At 45.8% G+C, this 22,852-nt stretch overlaps 1 protein-coding gene across 2 annotated transcripts in view; it reads left to right on the top strand.

Moving 5' to 3' along the window:
- Nucleotides 1–16,452, top strand: part of USP33 (ubiquitin specific peptidase 33) — a 325,757-nt gene extending 309,305 nt beyond the window's left edge. For both annotated transcript variants that reach the window (XM_086954140.1, XM_086954147.1), the window contains one exon: nt 15,159–16,452. In XM_086954140.1, coding sequence (XP_086810266.1) covers nt 15,159–15,316 — 158 coding nt within the window. In that variant the 3' untranslated portion in view covers nt 15,317–16,452. The remainder of the gene's footprint in view (nt 1–15,158) is intronic.
- The last annotated feature ends 6,400 nt before the right edge of the window (nt 16,453–22,852 follow it).

Here is a 22,852-nt window from a genome sequence, read left to right as displayed (position 1 = left end):
AAGGCTCCAGCAACACAGGAGGTGAATTTCTAAGTACTTCGAGGTCCGGGTTGCCATCTCACCAGGTTTGAAGTCCGAATCCCTCGTGGAGGCAGCGATACCCGTACCCCTATGCACAGCGTTCATTTGCAAGTGCATATGCTTGTTTGTGTTTCCCGAACAAGTGCACTGGGCTCTGAGTAGCCCGATCCCTGGCACCATTTCCTACAAAGAACTCCGGCCTCCTCGCACCGAGTGCTCCTTGGACTGTTGCTTTGTGAAACTGGTTGAGGTCCCCTCGTGACTCCAGTGCCTCTGGCCTCTGGGTCCCCTTGAGGGTCAACACTGCTTTTCTTGAGCTCCAGGCTTGCCCTGACTCCCCTGTGTTTGGTGAGTCTCCTGGACCTTGCTGGTCCGAACCATAACCTTTCTTGACGTAAACGTTCTTGATCTTCTTCGTGGGTTGCCGCTGCCAAGCCTTGTTGGTGCTCCCGCCGGACAACGACCCCTCAGCACTGGACATCCTTCGTGGGACAGCTCACATCCGGCTTCTGGTCATCCTCGACATTTCCTGGTCCCTTTGGCTGCATATTCATGAACCACCTCAACGCACCTGAAGCACTCTAAATCGGTGGGCATTCGTCGACTGAGCCCCTAGTTACTCCTGAGTGACCCAGACTCTGTCCCCTCTGCTTTCAGGTACTCTTCATCAAGAATCCACCTTTGGATTCCAACTGACACTTTTCTTCTTCCCAGCAGTGGCTCTGCTTCAAAGTAATCCATAGAGATCGATGGCGGTTTCCAATGCCATTTCAGACTTTTGCACCCGGCTTCACTGGGATAGGTAACTCTGGTACTACGGTAACCACAGGTGGGGTGGCTCTCCAACCTCCTAACTTCCACTGGGTTTCTTCGAATTCCATCGGGAAGGGTCCTTAAACTTTAAAACCGCAACTCAACTCTCCCATAGAATTGTACAGCGCGCTGTCGTGTTCCCACACTACACGAGTCCTCCGCGGGAACCCTACTTACTCACCTTGAGTGGTTCCTTGGGGTTCCAGCGATTCTGCGTCCTCTAGACACTGTCTTGACTTGAGTCATGGTTCTTATACCACTATTTTAGTATATGGTTTGGTCTCCCCCTGGATTCCACTATGTATTAGTGCTATTTACTATTGTGTCTGTGCTACAGTATTGTGCGCTTCGTGAGTATCTTCGTATAGAAGATACCGTGTCGTACTTAGTGTGTTACATTAAAAAATACATATTTTTTAACTAATGTGTGGTTCTCCTTTTCTTTATCCAATACTATAAGGTTACATTCTGGTAAAACAAGCTGCTGAACATTCCTTCAAGTCTAAGCCTGAAGGCTTCTCTCCACAGTACCACTTGGATAGCTTTCTAAGGTTATCTTTGACCTCTTAAATCACCATAAGGGTTGTTTGGACTGGTGCAAGGTGCCCACTTTAATTAGTGGACAGCATATAACAGGCCAACTTCCCACAGTCACTAACAGAAGAGAGGGCTTCTTTTGCAGAGGATCACATGGCTGCATTGATGCTGTATTTGCATATAGCATCATATAGCACCCGCCCCGGTGCACTGACACCAATTACTTTTTTACCACACACTTTGATGCAGTTCTGGACCTGCTCTTAGTGCTGTTCTATTTTTCAACAGTGTTTTTTCACAGAATTTACTTCTAAAATGTTATCGGTGCAGTGCCTAGGCATTTCTTCACCTAGAAAATCAGGCGTTAAACCGTGTTGTATTTGCAAAGGCTCAAAGTTCATCTCAGATCTCCATGAGGTTTATTAATGGGATTTGGCAGCGAAACACGACTCATGTGACAAATGCAGCCTCATGCAACCTAAGACGATCAAAGAGCATGATGCCAACTTTTTATGGCACAACCTGAGCCAGACGCATTCAAGTGGTCTCCCTCAAAGTTGTGCTCATCTCCCTTGTTGAAGTTCTCCTATTAAAATAAAAAGAGGCACAAAACGAGGAGGAAGCAGAATAACTCCTCAATGAAGATCCAAATCAAGCGATAGGTCACCTCAATGTATTCCCCCTCCTCCAGAGCCCTCTTCAGAGCCAGAGCTCATGGAGTCACCCACCCGAGAAGCCTACTCCAATAGTACTACCATCTCTGTTGGCTACCTCAGGTCATTTTTTGGGCCTGTGCCTCCCTTACCATTTGTAGCATCGGCATATCCAGAGTTTTCAGTGCCATAGGCTGATCAAGCAGATTTTCAAATTTTCTCAGCATCATAATGGCACTCACTAGGAAGACAAGTTCCATATGGATTTTCCACTGGAGGATAGGGGCATGGGGGATGAGGCAGTCCAACTTTAGTGCCGTATTACCCCGGGTGTGGACGTCATGGATTGCCTCTGGTGCCTGCCAGTTTTATACTTGTTCCTGGCCCTTCACTGGAAGGCACCGAATGACTCCGATGTCTATGCTTTTCCCGGCACCTGTGCCATCACAAGCATTCGCTCTTCCACAGGAGCTCTCACAGACCAAAGCTGGTGTCCACAGAGTTAGATGGGAAGCCCAGAGGCTAGCTGGTGAGGCCTAGCACACGGAACTGTACCAACCAGATTTTTGGACCAGATGGAATCCGCTCCTAGGAGCCCCTCTAATCCAGCCGGAACGTAAACAACTCCCTCCCTAGAACGTATTTACAATGGATATAGGCATATGTATAACATCTCGTACCTAAGGATGGGGAAAATAGCAATAAACAAGCATTGGTTCTACAATATCCTATTCACACCTATTAGTCTCGTGGCCACATAGGCCCAGACTAGTCTACCCTGGGGCAGGTCTGATAATGTACCATTTCGCACTTTATTCACTTGACACGCGATCCGGCGCGTCTACACACGTGGGCCTGCAGTCCCAGTGCTCTCATTTATACCCAGTCTGCAATCCAGCAGACCTACACACCCCTCAATCTTGGGTGCTCTCACTCACACACGGCCTACAATCTGGCAGGCCTCCGCGCCGTATCCCTCCGGTGCTCTCACTTACACACGGTCTACAATCTGGCAGACCTACACACCTATCCTTAGGTGCTCTCTTTAACGCCGTGTACCAACGACGATCACTTTCCTATGAATCCTCAGGGATGAAATCTGTAATTATCTATTCAGGGTAAAACTACGGCAATGGAAATTAGTATAGTGTTCGAATCATAATATGTGCCTTCTGCTCTTGACATCAACTGTTCTCTGCCTCCCTACTTGTTCAGTCACTCCTTACCTGACCGGGATTCACATCCGTTCATGCAAACAACGTCTGACTAGGAGAACTAGATTACAACGATTGAACAAGAATACAAGGCACATGTCGGTTCACCAAAAATGGGGGCATTTATTATAGTAAAAGAAATAAACACAATACTACACAATATATATATCTATACGTATATATGCTGCAAAGAAAGGATAGAGGTTAAGGTGCGCGCTTCGCAAGGGAAGGGGCAGATATCACCTGGTTAATATGAAGTTTGGACTCGGCAGTCATCTAGGTTCTCGTCTCGTCTCTCTCTGTGTCTTGGCTCGTCTCGGGGGTCCACCTCAGCCGTCACAAGTACACGTCTGCACCGCTAGGCTCAACCTCCTCTGCTTCCCTCCAAGTCACTGGAACCTTGCTCGTTATTAGCTACCGTCTCTCTCTCTCTCTCTCTCTCTCTCTAGCTCTCAGAGAGTCTCGGTTTTTCTCAGACTTCAAAATGGCGATTGTCTGCCGCAGAAATAATTAATGGCATAGATGCTAACGGCTAGCTGCCGCCTACGGACTGACTGACTCATTGCCTAACACTTTCGCTAATATGGAAGCTGTCCCTTCATGGAAAGTTACGGCCAGTAACCTGCCGCCCAGAAAATTATTGTACCTCCCCGTACCAAGGACACGTTCCCAGCTGGCCAGCCTGAAGTTGTGTCTTCGGAGTGGAGAAAATACAGTCTTTCGATAAGGGCCAGCCTGAACCGGTTCTCTCCAAGCGAACAACACCTTGAAACTAAAACATTACATTTAACCTAGAAAAGCCTCTCCAGCTACCAGGCAGAGGGCAAGATGGAGTCTGTCCCGTTTAAGGCCTGCAAGGCCCAAAATATGCATGGCTCCATAGAAAATGTACTAATACTCTTACAAAAGGGCGGATCATCACTAATACTTATATATCTATCTCCTAGCTTTAGCTTATAAGCCCTGATCTAAGGAAAAGGGTACGAAAATGCACTACTGTGCCTTATGGATAGGTCCTACTTATAGTCCTAATCCCTATACTATAAGGGTAATAGGCTGGAGTCATCCTCCATCATCCTCCTTCTAAAAAGGGTCGGAAAAGTCAGTTATTACAGGAACTTCCTAAGCCAGTGCCACGCCAACGCTACTGGTAAACTATGTAGAAGCTATGTTTGTTAGATTTGCACTATATACACATGCCAGACCCTTAAGAACATGATGATGAGGACAGCAGTGAGGGAGAGGATCCAAAATATTACTGTGCTGGGGACCTCAACAGAGGCTGAAAAAATTTCCCACTGTCCAGAGATTACATCTTTTCAAGCAGTATTGAGAAAAGCCGCAGCAGTCTTAACTCTATTGCCTTCAGACACTGATCCACTTAAGCTTGTTAGAGTGGAGGGCAATTTGCTTGGCACTGAGGGCTTTCCTCTCAATCATCAAAGGAAAGCTGGTGCTCATGGACAACACCAAAGCAATGTAGTAATGCAACAAGCAAGGTAGGTGGGGCCCAAGACCCTGTATCTTGAGGTTTTATGCCTTTCCGAGTAGCTGGCCTGCCACATGATTTCTCTGGTGATTAAACACCTGGCAGGATCATTGGATGCCAGGGTGAACAAATTCAACTACCTCTTCATCACCACAAGGAATGCTCATAATCTGATAGAAACTTCTACCACCAGAGTCCTCAACTTAGAATTATTCACAAGCATCACACTAGATCCAAAAACTTTTTGTGATCTGTATCCCTGCCCGCCATTCATCTCTGTGTGGCATCAGCCTAGTCTGTGCTTGAACTGATGTGCACAGTGCCTACCTATATAGGCACCACCCCAGCATGCTGACATTAGTTTATTTTCTTTCTGCACCAGTCAATGCAGTTATGGGAGGAGCTCCCCTAGTTATTATTTGACTGACTTTTTTTCCGAACCTTTTGTATAAAATTTTTGATACTTTCTCTCTTGGTGTGGCAGGGATGTCCACGAGAAAGGCTGGATTCAAGCACTGTGAAGCCTGTCACCGGCAGATGTCGGTGCCAAAGACGCCTGGGCATTCAGGTAAGTCTCGCAAGCATAAGAAAAACAAAATCAAAGAGGTCTTTAACTTTGTTCTGTCCATCAAAGTCATTTGATGAGATGAGAAAGCGTCAGCATTACTCCTCGGTTCAGCCTGCTCCTGGGCCGTCTCCGCGCCACCCGGAGTTTCTGGGAACCGGAGCGACCCCCACCCAACTTTGTGAATTTTATAAGGCCATGCACCTCATATTTGGACGACCCATTCCCGCTGGAGCGCCTTTGGGCCCCGCAGGTTCAGGAGGGACTCCTATTAGTCTTCTGCCAGTATGTTCTCCCCTGGTGCCAGTTGGGCCCTTTGATTCAGTGGATGGATCCGGAGTGGCGACGGTCATGCCATCTCGAACTTCCCCGGTTCCACTGTCAGTGGCGCCCATTGGTGGTCCATTCCCCATACTCATCTCTGACTCCGACACAGCGCCAGATGGGCGTTGTCCAATGCAGATTCTGGCGCCCACCAGAGGCATTCAACCCAGGTTGGAGCCTGTGCCCTCTTCTTTTGGACAAGGATTTGGGGATGATTGGGAAGGACCACTGGACCCTGATGAATACCACCCCCTAGATGATTTGGCGGATGCCAGTGGACTGAAAACATCTCCAGATACTGGCTTGGCCTCTCCTTCTACTGTGGCTATGGAGGAAGGAACTTCATTTGCTATCTTGGTGAGGAGAGGGCCGAGGTTCTGGACTTTCAGCTACCCATTGTGGCTGTCATGATGAACAAGTTGATAGAGGAGCTTCAGCCGGGAGTCACCGCACCTGAACCGCTTCTCCTGTTTAACGAAGCCCTCATGGATGTACTTTTCAGGGCGTGTCCAAGCCCTGCACAGGGACTCCTGGGGATAAGACTTTAGAGACAAGGTGGACTCCGCACTGGAGCGCTTCAAGGACAGTAGGGCTACTGCCAAGTCCTTGGGCTTTTCCATGGCCCTTCACCAACCCCTCGTCGGCCTTTTGCTCCTTACGTGGACACGGAAAGGGCTTCCAGCTGCATTTCTACCTTCCCAGCCACCAGGGCCCGCAGGCTTACTAGTTCTTGTGTGGTCAAGTACAGGCCCCGTGGGTCAGGTAGCCAGAAGTCTGCTAGTCCTCCACCTCCCCCGGCAGCCCGTAGCCTCCAAGCCTCTTACGTTTCCCCTCGGAACAGCATGGGCATCGCGTGAGAGGTAGGATACGCCATCACCTACACCACTGGAGGTTAATATCCTCCTACCACTGAGTTTTCCATATTTGACATAGAGGCTACTCCCTCTCTTTTCTGACTACCCCGTCCTCCATGCCACCATCTTGCGACAGGCTGACGGAGGACCACATCTCATTAATCCGCCAGAAAGTGACAGCTCTCTTGGCCAGAGGAGCCATAGAATGGATTCCGGCATCAGAAGTAGGTTGTGGTTGTTATTCCTGCTATTTTCTGGTGCCAAGAATGACGGAGGCCTTTGTTTTATCCTAGGTCTGTGCCCTATCAATTTCTTCCTAAAAAAGGAGAAATTCTAAATGCCCAGGGTTGCTCAAGTCCTATGTGCCCTGGACTCAGGAAACTGGATGGTAGCAATGGACTTGCATGACCTATACATCCACATTCCCGTTCTTCCTGCCTACAGACATTACATTCGGTTTCAGTTTGCTGTGATCCCCGTCGGCCTTACCTGCGCCCCTCAAATGTTCACCAAGATAATGGTGGTGTTTGCAGCTCATCTGTGGAGATCAGGGCTACCAGTCTTGCCCTAGCTCACCCAAGGCGACCGTCTCCCATCTCCAGACTATGGCTGACCTGCTGCACTCACTCTGGTTCACTATCAACGTGACAAAGTCACACCCAATCCCTTCTCAGACTCTCCTTTTCATCAGAGCTGTTCTGGACACTGTGCAATTTCGGTCTTCTCCTCACAAATAGAGAGTCCTGGATATTCAGGCTATGATACCAATATTGCAGCCTCTATCTTGGCTTTCAGTGAGACTGACTGGGCATCATCGTGGCTCGAGCATCCTGCTAGTGACAGATGCCCGCTGGTGCATGCAGGCTCTGTAGTGAGATCTGATTGGGTGCAGCATCAGGGGAATCTCTCCGACATGATCCAGATCTCAGAGGGCACTGCGAAAGATCGGCACTGGTGGCTGACTGACAGCGATTGGGTCAGTAGCAGACTCCTCTCCGTTCCTCCAAACAGATCGGATAATAGTGACAATCCTATCACTCCTGGGATGGAGCGACCTTCTGGGAGAGGTGGAGATCAGAGGACCCTGGTCTCGGGCGGAATCCAGACTTCAAATCAACCTGTTGGAGCTCTGTGTGATCAGATTGTATTGAAAGCATTTCTACCCTCCATCAAGGAAAGGCTAGTGCAGGTGTTCATAAACACCACCACCGCCATGTAATACTGCAGGAAACTGGGCCAGGGGGGAGTTGTGGACCCTCTGTCAGGAGGATCTGCACCTCTGGACATGGCTGAAATATCAGGGCATTTCCCTGGTAGTTCAACACCTGGCTGGTTCTCTCAATGCTAGGGCAGACAATCTCAACCGAAGATGCCTAGCAGAGCACGAATGGCTTCTCCAACCGGAGGTGGTGCAAGGTCTCTTTCGGCAGCAGGGAGAGCCTTGGTTACATCGGTTTGCTGCCATAGAGAATGTGCCATGTCAGCAGTTCTTGACGTCGTAGTTTCCAAGGCGGCTCTCGCTCGGAGACGCTTTTCCTCTCAAGTGGAACTTTGGCCTGCTCTACGTCTTTCCGCCACTACCACTACTGCCCAGAGTTCTTAAGAAGAGCAGGAAAGACTAGGCCCAAGTCATACTTATGACTGAGTTCAGAGAGTTTAGTATCCCGAGCTGTTGAGCATGTCCATTGGTCTTCCGATCCGGCTGCCCCTTCGGGATGATCTTCTGTCTCAGCCGCAGACTGTGTCTGTCAGATCAGCCATCCCTCTTCAAGTACTCTATTGCAGAGAACCTTAAAGGTCTGCAGCACATATTTCCCTCAACTCCCTTCGTTATGCCTCAATAGGACCGTAACTTGGTTCTTACCTTTCTAATGTGCGCTCCCTTTAAGCCGCTTCATACCCATACCTGCCCTTTTAGGCACCTCACCATCAAGACAGACTTCCTGGTGTAAATTACATCTGCCCAGACCATTGCATTAGCACACAAAGTGTCGATCCGGGACATCTGCTAGGCAGCAACATGTACCTCACTGCATACATTCACCAAGCACTACTGCCTGAACAGTCAGGTCCGCCAAGACAGGCACTTTTCCTGTTCAGTCCTGTAGGACTTTCTGGTCTAAATCAAGGTAACAGACCACAGTATTTCTTGGGTATCTATTCTAAGGTAAGGAATCTGCAGCTAGAAGTCTTTATCAGATGAATAAATGACTTCCCTTCAGTAATGCCTTGACCCTCCCATCATCCCCTCTCTGTGAACAGATTTTTAGGTATAGGACTATTCCCTTTTCAGGTCCCCAGTTCCACACTCCAGTGTTCTTCATGGCTCATTCTGACGTCGAAAGTTGCGAAAAGAAACGGACGTCAGCGTGCTGGGGTGGCTCCTATATAGGCACCATGCACATCACTTCCGGCGCAGACGATATCACGCAGAGCTGAACGACGTCACCTACCAGGATCCAGGGGTACAGCTTGCACAAAACTTCTGGATCCAGTCTTATACCTGGGGATAATTCTAAGGTAAGGAATCTGTGGCTAGTTAGTCTCTGCCAGATGAGGCCTGTGTACGGAAGTTGGCACAGAGCCACTCAACACCACCTAACGGCATACGCAGGATAACTGTTCCTAAAGTTTCTGGATCCAGTATGACGCCTAGGGATTATTCAGAAAGTGAGGGATGTGCAGTTAGGTAGAGATTGGGGCTTTTCTAGATACATTAACTCTGAAGGCTTTTCCACCATTGCGGGAAGTGACGGATATTCAGGCTATTAACCGAGTTTTTTAAGTGAGAGCTGCTGATCCAGCCTTGACTGTTCTGGGATAGCTAAGTCTCCTGATATCATGCATCTTTTTTGCCCCATGCTCATTGGCACATGATATTCTGTGGAGGAGTCCGTTTCAATTGTTAAATGTGTGCTAAACTGTAGCATAAGCGCCAGTTGAAATAATTTTGTTGGGGTAATTAGTTGCCCTAGGCGCTGATACATAGGACTACCTGGTAGTGTAGCATTGGAATTCAGGAATGCGTACATAGACATACAAGTGTGTTTTTTCGTGTATTTTTTGTTTTTTTGTCTTTTGTAGGGCTGTGTTCTTTGTGCAATTTGAGTGTAAATATATATATGTGATGTATATGTTGTATATTGTATTATATGGAAAGATTGAGTACAAGTGAAGGTACTCTCGTTGTATATAATCATCTGTTGCTTGGTTTATGCGCTCCACCTAGTTGTTTGATGCAGCTATATATGTGATCATAATGTGTGTATTTATTACTTAATAAAATTCATTTTTGGATATATCAAGGCTTTTAATTTAACCTTGATTACAAATAAATACTGAATCGATCCCTCTGTGCCTCTTTGTATTTATATACATCTTTTTGATGTCATGAGCTCATGTACATGAGGGTAATTTGGGCACAACCCCCCCTTTCTTTTTCTAGCATTGGCACATGTGGGCACCTTGGTTGAACCTACGACTGCGACACACAATGTGATTCTGTGACCAGGGGGGAATAATTAGCTCCAGTCCTCTGGATTGTCCTGGGACCTGTAGGCGAACCTCATTCATGCACCATTCGTGGGACATGCCTGTTAGGTCAATGTGATTCAACTTTGAGAGATTCATGGCAGGGAGGGCAACTGCCATTTCCTTTGGCCTCCAATCTCTTGCCTGGAACTACAAGAAGTTCTGAAAGTTTCAGAGACTCTAAATGGGCTTTTCCTTTTAGCAGCACCATCCATCGCAACTGATACAACAGTCAAACCAGCTGGTGCACCAATACAGAGGCACAGGTAGAGGGAAAGTTTGCAAGCCCAGCAGCCCTTCTCATCCTCCTCTGCCCCACCTGAAAAGCCAGTTTAGCTTCCACTTGAAGGAGCATTAATGACCAATTGGAGGTCGGCAACCTCCGTCCTACAGGCCTGCAAGGCCATAACATCGGAGTAATGGGTCTTGCAAATCGTAGTAGGGGCTTTGCCCTTTCCTCCCAACAGGCTGCGCTCCAGATTATGCCCCTTCAGTCAGGTGAAAATATGCAGTTCCTACAACAGAAGGTAACAATCCCTGCTAGAGAAACAAACATTGAAGTTGGTCCCAGAGTAGGAGATCGGGAGGGGGCAGCAGCGGCTTCTCCACTAAGGCCCCCACTGCTCAGCGTTATTATAATTTTATTTTACCATACTGGCTCAGTTGGGTGGGGGCAGGGCTGGGCTTTTAAAAGCTGGGGGAGGAGTGGTGTTCACTTTCTAAGTGCGCATGAGTTTGGCCGGCCATCTTGGGCCAGCCAAACCATCATGATCATGCTCACTTAACATGTTCCCCACCAGACTGTATTGCACAGCCTGGGTGAAGAACATGCACAGCCTCCCATTCCCTCTCTGAGCGCCGAACCACGGTGCGCAGATCCATCAAAACGCTGCTGTAAGGCAGCATCGTGATTGGCTAGGGGATTCTGTGAGGCTGTGTGCTTCCTGGCACGTAGTCGGAGAAGAGGACTGAGGAGAGGCGGCAGCTGGCGGCACTCAGGTAAGTCCTTTTTATTTTGTTTTATTCCCCTCTCTCTTTCACCCGCCTCGCCACCCACGTTGGTAGCAGCTGCTACTGGGAGGGTGTGCTGTTCCCCGTACTTCCTAGTTACCGAATACAACAGCTGTCTTTGTCTTATTCTAGACCTGAGAGTCTTGAATTTGCTCCTGCATAAGGAAAAATTCAAGATGCTGTCTGGAGCTCAAGCCCTGCTGGCCCTCGAAGCAGAAGACTGAATGGTGTCCCTTGACTTGAAGGACGCATATATCTACTTACCAATCCTGCAGTCGCACATGGGTTTCCTGCATTTTGTGATAGGGACCACTCCCTATCAGTCAGTTCTCTATCAGTTTGTTCTAAAATCAGTACCTCAAGCCTTCAGAAAGGTGATGGCGGTAGTTGCAAATCATCTGAGAAGGTATGGGGGGGTCTCTTGTCCCAAACCAAGATGATGGCTGCTCAATCCCTGATCACTTCATACGTTTTCAGGTCACCTCCAGGCAACAGTCACCATGACGTTTAAATGGGGCTTTTCCATCAGTATGCCGAGTCAAACCCAAAGCCCTGCCAGCGCATCCTGTTCATAGGGGCAGAACTGGGCCCCCCATTTTTGAGAACCTTTCTTTCCCTCTCCGAGGTTTCTGGGACATTAGGGATATGACAAAAGGATAGAGAGGTGCACTCGATGAAGTCAACAGCACAAAAAGTTCATTGATTATGTGAATCTTCTGTTCTTTTTTTAATGTATTCTTTATTTTCTTTTTAAAATACAACGGCACAGCCAACGCGTTTCATTCCCTTTCGTGCCTAGGGAATTTCATCATTGGCTTCCAATAATCCATGGGGAGGAGCAGGGGACTGCAGAGACCTTATCACAGGTCCTGCACCCTACGAGCATTATTGTAATTAGTTTGGACGCTATTCGTCATCCTGTGCACACCGTCCCCCCTTCCTCTACGCCGACCCATTAAGGGGGCAAGGATACATATTCGTTGACTTTCTCAGCTTATCATTGTGGCTAACTTGGGAGACTACGACAAACACTCCGCTTGGAAATGTGCGCCAATCCCATTCAGAAACACTTTGGGATCATATTGCGATTATCCTTCAGCACCAGCTTCATAGGTGCGATCATATCAAGGTCTATTGTATCTGAATGATTATCCATTATATGCCCTGATAAAATTCCCTAGGCACGAAAGGGAATGAAACGCGTTGGCTGTGCCGTTGTATTTTAAAAAGAAAATAAAGAATACATTAAAGAAAGAACAGAAGATTCACATAATCAATGAACTTTTTGTGCTGTTGACTTCATCGAGTGCACCTCTCTATTCTTTTGTAATATTGCTCTGACAGACATCCTTGGCAGCGGATGGTGAGAGTGGATGCACCACTAACTATTTTGGAAACAGAAAAAGTTGGTGTGCGAAACCTTGGTCAGCTGCTGTGTGCTTTGGTTTATTGTATAAAACATTAGGGATATGATTAAGATCTTTTGGAAGGGAGTTTGAGTGCCAGGTAGTATGTTTTTTCCTCCCCCGGCTAGAGCTGCTGACTTCCTTCATCCTCCTTGTCACATACACATGCAGACATGAGGACTCACCTTGTTGGCGTTTGTTGGCAGTGGTTCGGATATCCCAATCTCTGGGACCCTGCAGCTCACCTGGACTGGTGGTCCATAGAGGAGCACTTGTCACAAGGATTGTCCTGTCAGCCTCCTCCACCAGTGACTATGATAGTGACCGATTCTCCCGCCTGGGGCTGGTTGCACACCTGAAGGAACTGGAGATTAGAAATCACCAAGTTTTTCATGCCAACTATTCAAACTTCAGACAATCTGTCTAGCATTCTTCCTGTCCCTTCGCGGTCCATCTGTCCAGCTTTGACAGACACCGCAGTATAAGAGGGAAGAAGTGGGATCTCATCTTCTCAGCCAGGAAGCATTGAAGCTCAGGGTGGAGGCACCTCAGCATGGGATCTGGCTAGTTGCCAACCATATGGATAGCTCTCCAAATACCAAGGCCATCAGTCTCAGTCAGTATCATCAAGCTGATCACAAGTGGCGCCTTCACCCAGAGGTGGTTCTAAAACTCTTTGCCCTGTGGAGCACCCTTCAGGTGCAACAATTTGAGAGAACTAACACTGCCTGCAGTTTTGTGGTCTCCAGTATACTTTGGGGGGAGCCTTGGGGGAAACTTTTCTATTGAAGTGGAGTTTTCGAATTTCCTTCATGTTTCCTTCCATACTTAAGGTTCTGAGGAAGATTCAACAAGACTGGGCCAGAGCTGTTGTTCTCACCCTGGATTGTTCGAAACAAGTGCTGTACATCGACCTTTACAGACTCTTCCCTAGTTTACTGTTTTCTCTACCTCTCGGGCCGGACCTTCTTTTGCAGTCGGATAATCACATACTATAACATCCAAGTCCTCGACCTGCATGCCTGGAGATTAAGCAGGGAAACCTGGGCCCCTTCTAGCTGCCACCACAGATGGTCAAAGATATTCTGTCAGCTCATCACCCCTCCAGAAAGTCATTCTATTTTGGATAATGGAACAGGTTTGTTGTTTGGTGTACAGTTGGTTGTTTGGTGTACAGAGCAAAATGTAGATTTCCTTGAAGGCAACATTGAACCCTTTTTGACCTGTCGCTCACACAGCAGGGTTGTGCAGTGGGCACTAGCAAAGGTTACATTGCAGCCAGGTCTGCTTTTCTATGTCTTCCAGACCAGCTATCCCTCTTCAAATCCTAGATGTTATTTAAGAGACGCACATGTGCTTTCTTCAACACCCTTAATGATGGCCCTATGGGATTGAAATCTTGTGTTAACTTTTTTTTAAGGGGTGATCCTTTTGGGCTCCTTCATAGTTGCCAGTTAGGGTTGTTGACCTTAAAGACTGTTTTTCACTTTTTTCACGTTATATTTATATTAAACCTAACAAATACTCATTGTTCTTTTTGCAGATTAGACAAGGATATTTTTGCTCTTCATAGCCAGAGGTGCATTAGTTATGTACATTATTCATGACAAGGATATCAGGCTTTATAAATCTACCATAAGACTACAAATCATTTCAGAAGTTGAGGCCAAGTCCTGTACATCATTGGAAGAGTTTAGTTAGGGAGTGGAAGGGATGGCTGTATTCATGATGATTAGGATTCTTGCCATGACTTGCCGATTTTATTGGTTTGCAGTTGTTCATGTGTTCATAGCATCTCCTAATTAAAGTTTGTGAGTGAGTTTTCTGTGTTTTTCTTTTGATACGTGTTCATGTTTGACAGCCTCGTAAATTGTTGGGTGTGGTGTTAGTCAAGAGTTTTAGATTGTACTAAAATTATTTGTATATTAGACAAATAGGGGTATTCCGATAACCCTTTTCATGCTCTTTAATTGTGTCATCATCGTTTTTCGTACGCCTACTAAAGCATACTTTATAGGGTAAAGGAGCAGCCCACTTTAGCCATTGGCTGACTTCCTCATGAGTGACCACATACTGCCTGTTCACAAGGAGCACATCTACACACAAAGTAGTTCCCTTCAGTGCCAGGGCAATGTGTCTTTTGAGACCAAAAATAGTTTTCCTTTTAGCTAGTGTTTCTTTTCATATTGTAAGTGACTGAGCAGCTTCCCAGACAATATAACAGTAGTTTTGCAAAAACTATGGCAAACTAAAGCACAGAGTACCAAAGCCAAATGGCTGGCAGACAGCGCTAGACCTAATGGCTTTGCTAATTTTTGTTGTTCACTATTTTAAGTTTGTTACCTAACTGGTCCAGTGTGCATGAATTTATCCTATTGGTGAACATATTTTGAGTCCTGTCCCAAAACGTCTAGGCAGTTTGTGAATGGGCCTTCGTGGTTCTTGAACCCTACACCCTTTTGCGCCATTGTATTTTCTCATCTACCTTGTATAAAATGATTTAATTCGGATTATATTAATCCATGTTTAAATTAGAGGGCTCGTACTATTAAAAACTAAATATCACCACACTTATTCTATTTTTCCTCTGCTACCCAACTCAGAAGATCCTCCCTAATTCATGTTTTATTATCCAGTAGCTAGCTATACCACAGAGTTCTACCACTTTTTGTAAAGAGTGTTGCGCTTGTTAGCTTTGCTCTAACTTTGTGTTTTTTTTTCTACTTCATTCGTGATTCAGGTGCCGATTCAGGCCAAATCTCACAAGAAACATGGAATTTTCTCCAGACGATCTATGGCGGAGGTCCAGAGATTGTATTGCGACCAACTATTGCAAATGTAGATTCAGATTTGGTGCAAACAGAAGAGAAGATTGATGTAGAAACTCGAAATATATAACTTCTGTCATATGAATGAAGGAAAAAGTGTGAAGACAAACCCCCTTTCACAATGTTTTTCTCAGGAGTGGTTCTGTCTTTCTTGATTTTCTTGACCAGCACAGAGATGACTATTGGGCATTATTATGTCTGTGAGACATTGAGTTGAATTTTATAAATATATCTGTGTATTTTATTAAAGACTTTATATAATTTACAAGGGAGCCTTTCCACTGCAGTACATTAATGATGATTTTCAAACGAATGCAAGTTGTAAGATAATAATGATTGCAGTCAGTGAGTAAAATGTGTACACTGAACTTTTTATTGCAGCTGAACTATGAAATCATGACAAATGCGATGAACGAAGGAATGGTTTTAAACATTATTGTACCTTTTTGTGGTTAATTTAATGTTTACTTTAAGTATTGTTCTTTAGAGCATAGTCTTGTCATTTAGTTATTTTCACCTCTAGATTTCTGTGTAATCAGTTTTGCGTTAAGTGTTTTGGTAGGCTGGATAACAAATAAACCATAGCTTGAATAAATCAAAGTAATGATGGTCTAATACAAAGACATTTCCAACCAGACTCAGGAATTATTTTTAATGATTTTTATTTGTTGCACTGCAGTGTGTAAAACGGCTTAATAGAACCTCCAAAGCCTTCTCGTATAATGTAGTACGATTACTTGGAATATTGTCTGCCACAGATGTCTAATTTATTTACTATATATAGATCATATTAAGAAAATGCTGTGAATAGAAACAAGAATGGCATGTTAAATATTATCAAATTAATATATGTATATATATAGATTTGTATATTGGATATTTTTCTTTGAAAAGCATGCTGGTAAATAAAATGTTAATGAGAGAAAAATTGAACTTGCTTAAAAGTGGAGAATGGCTCCAACTGATGTATGTTAAATGCAAGGTCATTCTAGTTTAAGGTCTTAAAATACTTAGGACAAATAGCTGGGTATTGCAGAATTTGAATGGGATTTATCATGCAACAAATAAGCCTTGTTAGGTTATTCATCTTTGAATGTCCATGGCACTTATTTCTGTTTGTTTTTGCAAGTTTAGTACTGCTGTCGGCTATGCTGCATTAAGCAACTCTGGGTCAATGACAATAAATTGGCTTGATACAATTTTAAAGACATTGCCTATGTTTTATTTAGCTAATATGTTTGACTTTAAGCTAGAAACATATGCCATGAGAGGTTTTCACCCCATCATTGAGCCATATTTGTTTCACTTAATAGGTTACATAGCACCTAAATGAACTCTAAAATATCTGTGGTTATTCTGTTATATTGGCCGTTTAAATTTTCCTTCCCACATGTATTCTCTTCTGAAAGATACTTCTAACTGCAGATGCCTCCCCTTTCGAATATCCCCAGGCGCTATATTGGATCCAGAAAATAATTCAGCAATGCTCCTGCATTCCTGAAGGTGGTGACATGTGGCTGTGTTGTGACTATGGAAGTGATGGAGCGGAGCAGCATAGAAGCGCCACCTGTGCGCTTTGACATCACTTTCTACCAAAAACATTTCCCAATGTACTAGGAAATTAGATCTCCACTGAAAAGAAAATGATTCAAGCCGTGCTGAGCTTGCAGTAAGCGGATGTCAGTCACAAATACAAATTCAGAGTGGGTATGCATGTGTTTTTTAGCTCAGGTCATGAGTCCAACTTGTGTGATAAGTGTGCCCTAATACACCCAAAAGGATTTGGGGTTTGGAAACAAAAATGTACATTGCCGAGCTGGAGGAGAGGTCGCAGTCAAAGCACAGGTCTTGTTCTCGATTCAAGTTGTGGGCCTGATTGTAGTCCCAGTCATAAAGCTGCTCCTGCAAAAAGTGTACTTCCCAAAGTCTTCCAGTAAGTCTAAACCCAAGCACAAGAAAACCAAGCCATTTTCGTTCTTGCAGTAAATAGCAGCAGCCGTCTTCAGAGAGGCCATCCTGCAGATCTGTGGTGCAATTCTAGCTCACTCTGGTGCACCTTGAGGATCCAGAGAGCCTCAAGGGTCCGCATTGGCTCCTACCTTCCTTGTTGACAATGACCCAGCACCAGTCGATGACCAGGTCCACATGCTAATCTCCTACACCAAACTAACATTGGCCTGATTCATTTGTATGTTGCACTATGGAACTACTGAAGCGCAACCGATATTCATTCTACTAGATTCCGATCCAATTCCTCTGCCGTGACATCGGTATCAGCTGAGGACTCACTCTATTATTGGCTCTGATTTTGAGCCAGTGCAAGGAACTTTCTATGTCCTTCAGGACACTGATGAGGATAGGGGACAGATTCCTCCTATCCCATTACACTGACAATTCCTTGTCTGCTGACCTACAGGATGTCTCCTGAAACAGATCTACACATGCTTCCTGGCCCACCAACATAAGACAGCACTTTATTCACAGTTGTGCGTAGGAGAGCAGTTGAGGCACTAGAGGTGCAGTTGCCAACTACAGAGATGAACATGAATGTATTGACTGAGACTCTTTGACTAAGGTCCACTTCCTTTGAGTTCTCACTGTCATTTAACAAAGCCCTTACTGATGCCCTCTGGCTGGATCACCTAAGCCATGTTCATGCCTGGCATTCAGTCGACCTCTGGTTAGACTGCACAGATCTAACTCCCTCTGACCTGGATTTCCTTACCAATCACCCTACACCGAAGAACCAATTGTTCAAGCATAATCTAAGTTCCTTTCTGAACAGTCCTCCACATAGAGACTTGAACAGAACTGATGCTTTCTGGAAGAGAATGTTTCTTTAGGCAGTGTGGCTCACATCCATTAATGTACGTTGTTTTCTGGGGAGGTGCAACCATGCAATATGGGAAATGGCCAGCGTCATCTTGCTAACCAGCCCAAAAGCATTCAGGGCCACTTTAGCCCATACAATACAGGATAGTCTGGATGCAGCCAAATTTGTGCTCCAAGTTGAACTGGGCATTCCAGACTTCATTGAGATATTGGCATCACTGTCCTGCTCAGAAGGCATGTCTGAATGTGATCACCCTGATTTTCTAGATATGTGAAAGAGTATTGGACATTCCCTTCCAGGGTTTCAAGCTGGTTTGAGAAAAGGCTGATTCGGCAATAAATAATTTCAGGGACAATAGTAGCACAGCTCAGTCTTTTGGGCTATTGACGCCAGTTAAACAATCTCTCCACCAATATACAAAATTATAAGTTTATTCCAAGGGTTTAACTTACAGATACTGCAAGCCCTCTCAAAGTATACTGTAGTACCCAGCTCTGTCCTTTCGAGCCATGGCACCAACAAAACACACTCCAACCAGCTGAGACAGCAAACCTCCATTTCTTCTTTCCTTGCTGCCGGGGCTACCATGCTGCTTCAATTGGACCTCTCAAGTTTGTGTCTGAAGTATATTGTCCAGGATACAACATTTCTTGTTCACCTGGAGATCTATCTCATCAGATTGCGCAAACAGGCTACACCTTGCCATTCACTTTCTCCATACCCCACCTTCCTCACACACCGGAGACACTTTCAGAAGAACTTTCCACAATTCTGACGGAGGTTCACCTTCTGTTGTCCAAGGGTGGAGCGGGTACGAGAATTAGAGAAGGGGATGGATAGTATTAGTGTTACTTCCTCATCCGGAAGAAAGACAATTTTGCATCTATTTGTGGACACCTTTTTGAGTAAGGACAGGTTCACAATGCTTGCTCTGCCAGCTTTGGACCCAGGAGACTGGAGAGCATTCTTGGATATGTAGGGCAAGTATTATCATACACGGATATTGCAATTCCACAGGTTTTACCTGAAGTTCAGTGCAGCCCAGGACCACTTTCAATTTACTGTGCCACCCTTCAGCCTTACTGTGCCCCTCTGGTGTTCACGAAAGTAATGGCAGTGGGCGTTCCCCAATTTCGGAGTTTGATAGTTCCCATACTTCCATACCATGGAAACTGGCTGCTAAGGCAGGTTAAACATAGTTGTAGACCACCTTTTGATGTCTGAACTCCTGGCATCCTTGTGTTTCACTATTAACGAGCAGAAGTCCCACTTGACCCCTTATAGTGGCGTTAATTCTTTGGAGTAATTCTGGACAAGGTAGAGTTCAAGGCTTTTCCTGTGCCTCAGCCTTACCAGGTCATTCAGAATATGATCCAGTTGTTTCCAGAACGATCTGGGGTGCACTGTCTATGGCCTGAGGCTTCTTTTCAGTCCCAGCTCTGCATTAGAGATGCCTTTCTGACTCCATCAACATCTTAAGGGAAATAGCACATGATGAGTATTGGTGGCTGGCAGAAGCCACCCTATCACATAACAGCCGACTCTCACTCCCACACCCAGAGTTCACAGCGGTGACAGGTGTGTCACTCTTGGGTAGGGCCAACTGAGTTGGAAATCAGATGCCTCTGGTTTCCTGCACAGAGCCAGCCCCATATTGATCTTCTGGACCTTCAAGCGAGCCTTCTGGTCCTGAAAGCATTCCTGTCAATCATGAAGGGAAGGCTGGTGAAGGTGCTCACAGATAAAACAGCTACCATGTGGTACTGAAACCAGTAGGGTCTGGTGTGCCCTGGAGCCTGTGTCAGGAGGCACTACGCCTCAGGAGGTGTTTGGTCCAGCAGAACATCCCACTGGTAGCCAACCATTTGGCTCAAATGCCAGAGCAGAGGAACTGAGAAGGCATCTCTGGTAGACTGTAAGTGGTGTCTTCATCACAAGGTGGCACAGGGCATCTTTGAGCAAATGGGCTGCACCCTGGCTATATCTATTTGCCACTGTGGAGTACGTGCATTATCTGAAATTCTGTACACTCGAGTTTCCGCCAAAACATTTTAGGCTAGTAGGAAAGGGGATGCTAGGATGTTAGGATACGTGTTCAGCTGGAATGGAAGGGAGGACTCTAGTATGCATACGAATCCTGCCTCGAGTTCTGAGTAAGTTCAAAATAGATTGGGCCCTAGTCATTCTCATTGCCCTGTACTGGATTAGGAGACTCTGGCCCCCAGAGCTCTTGAACATTTAATCTCCAATCAGGCTTACACTTCGGGAGGACATCCTGTTTTAGCAACAGGACAGGGCCAAGCATCCAAGCCACCACAACCTACACTTCCATGCTGGTAGAAAAAGCAGTAACAAATAAATGTGTTTAACTGGTTGATGTGATTCGTGCTGTTGGATGCCCTTCCACAAAGTTGATCTTGTCTTGGCCATGGGACAAATGCATTGTGTGTTGTGGTACTCGAAGTACTGGCCCTTTACAAGGCAAACTTTTGGATATTCTTCTGTTTATTCTTTCGTTAGCTCAACAGGCCTTGCTGGGCACAGTGAAATGGTATTTGTTGGCCCTTTCGGATTTTCTGTGTTTGCCTGACAAGCCGTCTTTGTTTAAGCAGTTTATAAAATGTTTAACTCTTATGTTTCCTCCCAAAGCATTGTTTATGCCTCAACTTGGTCTTGACATTTCTCTTGTGTGTGTTCTTTAATCCCATGCACAGCTGTTCTCTAAGGCTCTGAATTCAGAAACTCTCTTCTGCATTGTAATTGCGTCAGCACAGCCACGCGAGTGAGCTGCTGGCACCTTCAGTGCAACTGCCCTACCGCCACCTTTTTTGCTAAACAAATTGGTGGGCAAGACCTGGAAGGACTTCTTACCAATGGCTGTGTATCCTTTCCATGTTGGCCATTCAGCCACTCTGCCAGAAATCTTTGCCTCACCTCACCCCTCAAAAGAGGACTAGAAGCTCTCTTGTCTTTATCGAAAGAGAGCACTAAGCTTTTACATCGATTGTAGAAAGGACCATTGCATGGATGATGGACTCTTTGAGATATTCACTGGTGTAAGGAAATGCACAGTGGTGCACAAGAGGACTCTGTCAAGGTGGATAGTCCTCCATATCAAAATCGGTTATACACCGGCCAAGAAGCACCCCCTGGCTCATTTTACCAGGTGCCGAGGCAGCTGCAGTGGTGTTAAGGGGATCTGTTTGAGACATGTGCCAGACTGTGACATGTACACAAAGCACAACTGCCTTGACAGCCAGGTTTGGTGGGAAAGTCACTTTGCCTTCACAGTTGTACAAGCCTTTTTGGTTTGAGCCTACTACCTAGACCCTCCATCTTTGGGAAGTACTGATATGAGATCTATTCTACAAGTGAGAAATCTGCAGTTAGAAATATCCTTAAGAATAACAAGTTACTTACCTTCTGTAACTCTCTTTCTGGTGGGTCTTCTATATAACTGCAGCTTCCTCACTGCCCTCCCACCTCCCTGTTCTGTGGAGTGGCCTCTATATCATTTCTAATGCTCAATGTTAGACGATCAGCACGTTGTCTCTCACAGTTGTACTGTGATTCACATCTGAGGGCGTTGAAGGTGAAGGGTATAGGAAACTGACAGCGTGAAGGAGTTGAGCTTGTATGCGGCTCCACTTAGTCACTTCTGGAGTGTTACAGAGGCACCATGGAACCACACAGTAAATTCTTCATTTGGAACATTTTTAGGTCTGGTGTGGCAACACAGCTGTCTGCAAGACACATGTGGACTTCGGCTCCACCCAGAAGAGTATTGCGTAATCACCTCACAGTATAAGCTTAGTCAACTATGCGAATGACACACAGCGAATTCGTTCTCTCAACAGTCAGCAGGAAGCAACTCAGATTTTCTAGAACTGTTCATCTGATATTGTCAAGTGGATGAATATAAATTCCCTTCAAACTGAATGTGGATAAAACTGAAATTCTCTGCTGACCTGCAAGAAAAATACCCATGTTATTACCTCCCAACTTCTGGCCTCTGTCTACTTAGGAGGAGCTGTGTCCATCTGACACAGTATACAATCTTGGAGTCATATTCGATGATAAATTATCTTTGGACAGGCATGTTAATAATGATGCAGGCATTTGTGTTGCGCTAGTTTGTGGTCTTAGAAAGCTGCTACCTGTACTGACAGCACATGCAAAGTATGTGATCATGCGCAGTGTTACACTCAGCAGGTTGTATTACTGTAACGCCCTACTCCATGGAGCCCCAGACTATCTGATCAACAGATTATATAGTATTAAGGTGGCAGCGTTCAAATTGTCAGTAACATTTAATTTAAAAATGTGCAACTATGAGACAAATTGACCGAGGACTTGCGGGAGGCCGAGGTGTGTGACCAGGGCGGCTCGACACAGAAGTCAAGGAGACATCTGGCCAACCTTAGGGGTCAGCTCAGGCTGCTGCGAGCCAATAGGCCTGAATCCTCCCTAGTGGCGTTGAAGCAAAAGTACTACGAGGGTGGTGATAAGGTAGGGAGAATGCTAGTGAGGCGGTTGAGGGCCAGGGCTGCAAAGGCACACATAGCCAACGTACAGCTGCCCAATGGAACTAGGGTTGCGGCGGCTAAAGCTAAATGCGAAGCCTTCAAAGATTACTACGAATCACTCTACACTGAGGAGAGACCCCCCTCTGAGCTCATAGAGGAAGTGGTGGGGAGTTATGGCGGCGCGAAGCTCCATCCCCACTTTGCTCAACTCATGGAAGAGGCGATCACGCAGGAGGAGATAACAGCT

The sequence above is a fragment of the Lissotriton vulgaris genome, chromosome 1_1, assembly GCF_964263255.1.
Source record: "Lissotriton vulgaris chromosome 1_1, aLisVul1.2, whole genome shotgun sequence".
Lineage (NCBI taxonomy): Eukaryota > Metazoa > Chordata > Amphibia > Caudata > Salamandridae > Lissotriton > Lissotriton vulgaris.
Note: the sequence above shows the minus strand (reverse complement) of the source record. Positions and strands in the feature narration are given on the sequence as shown.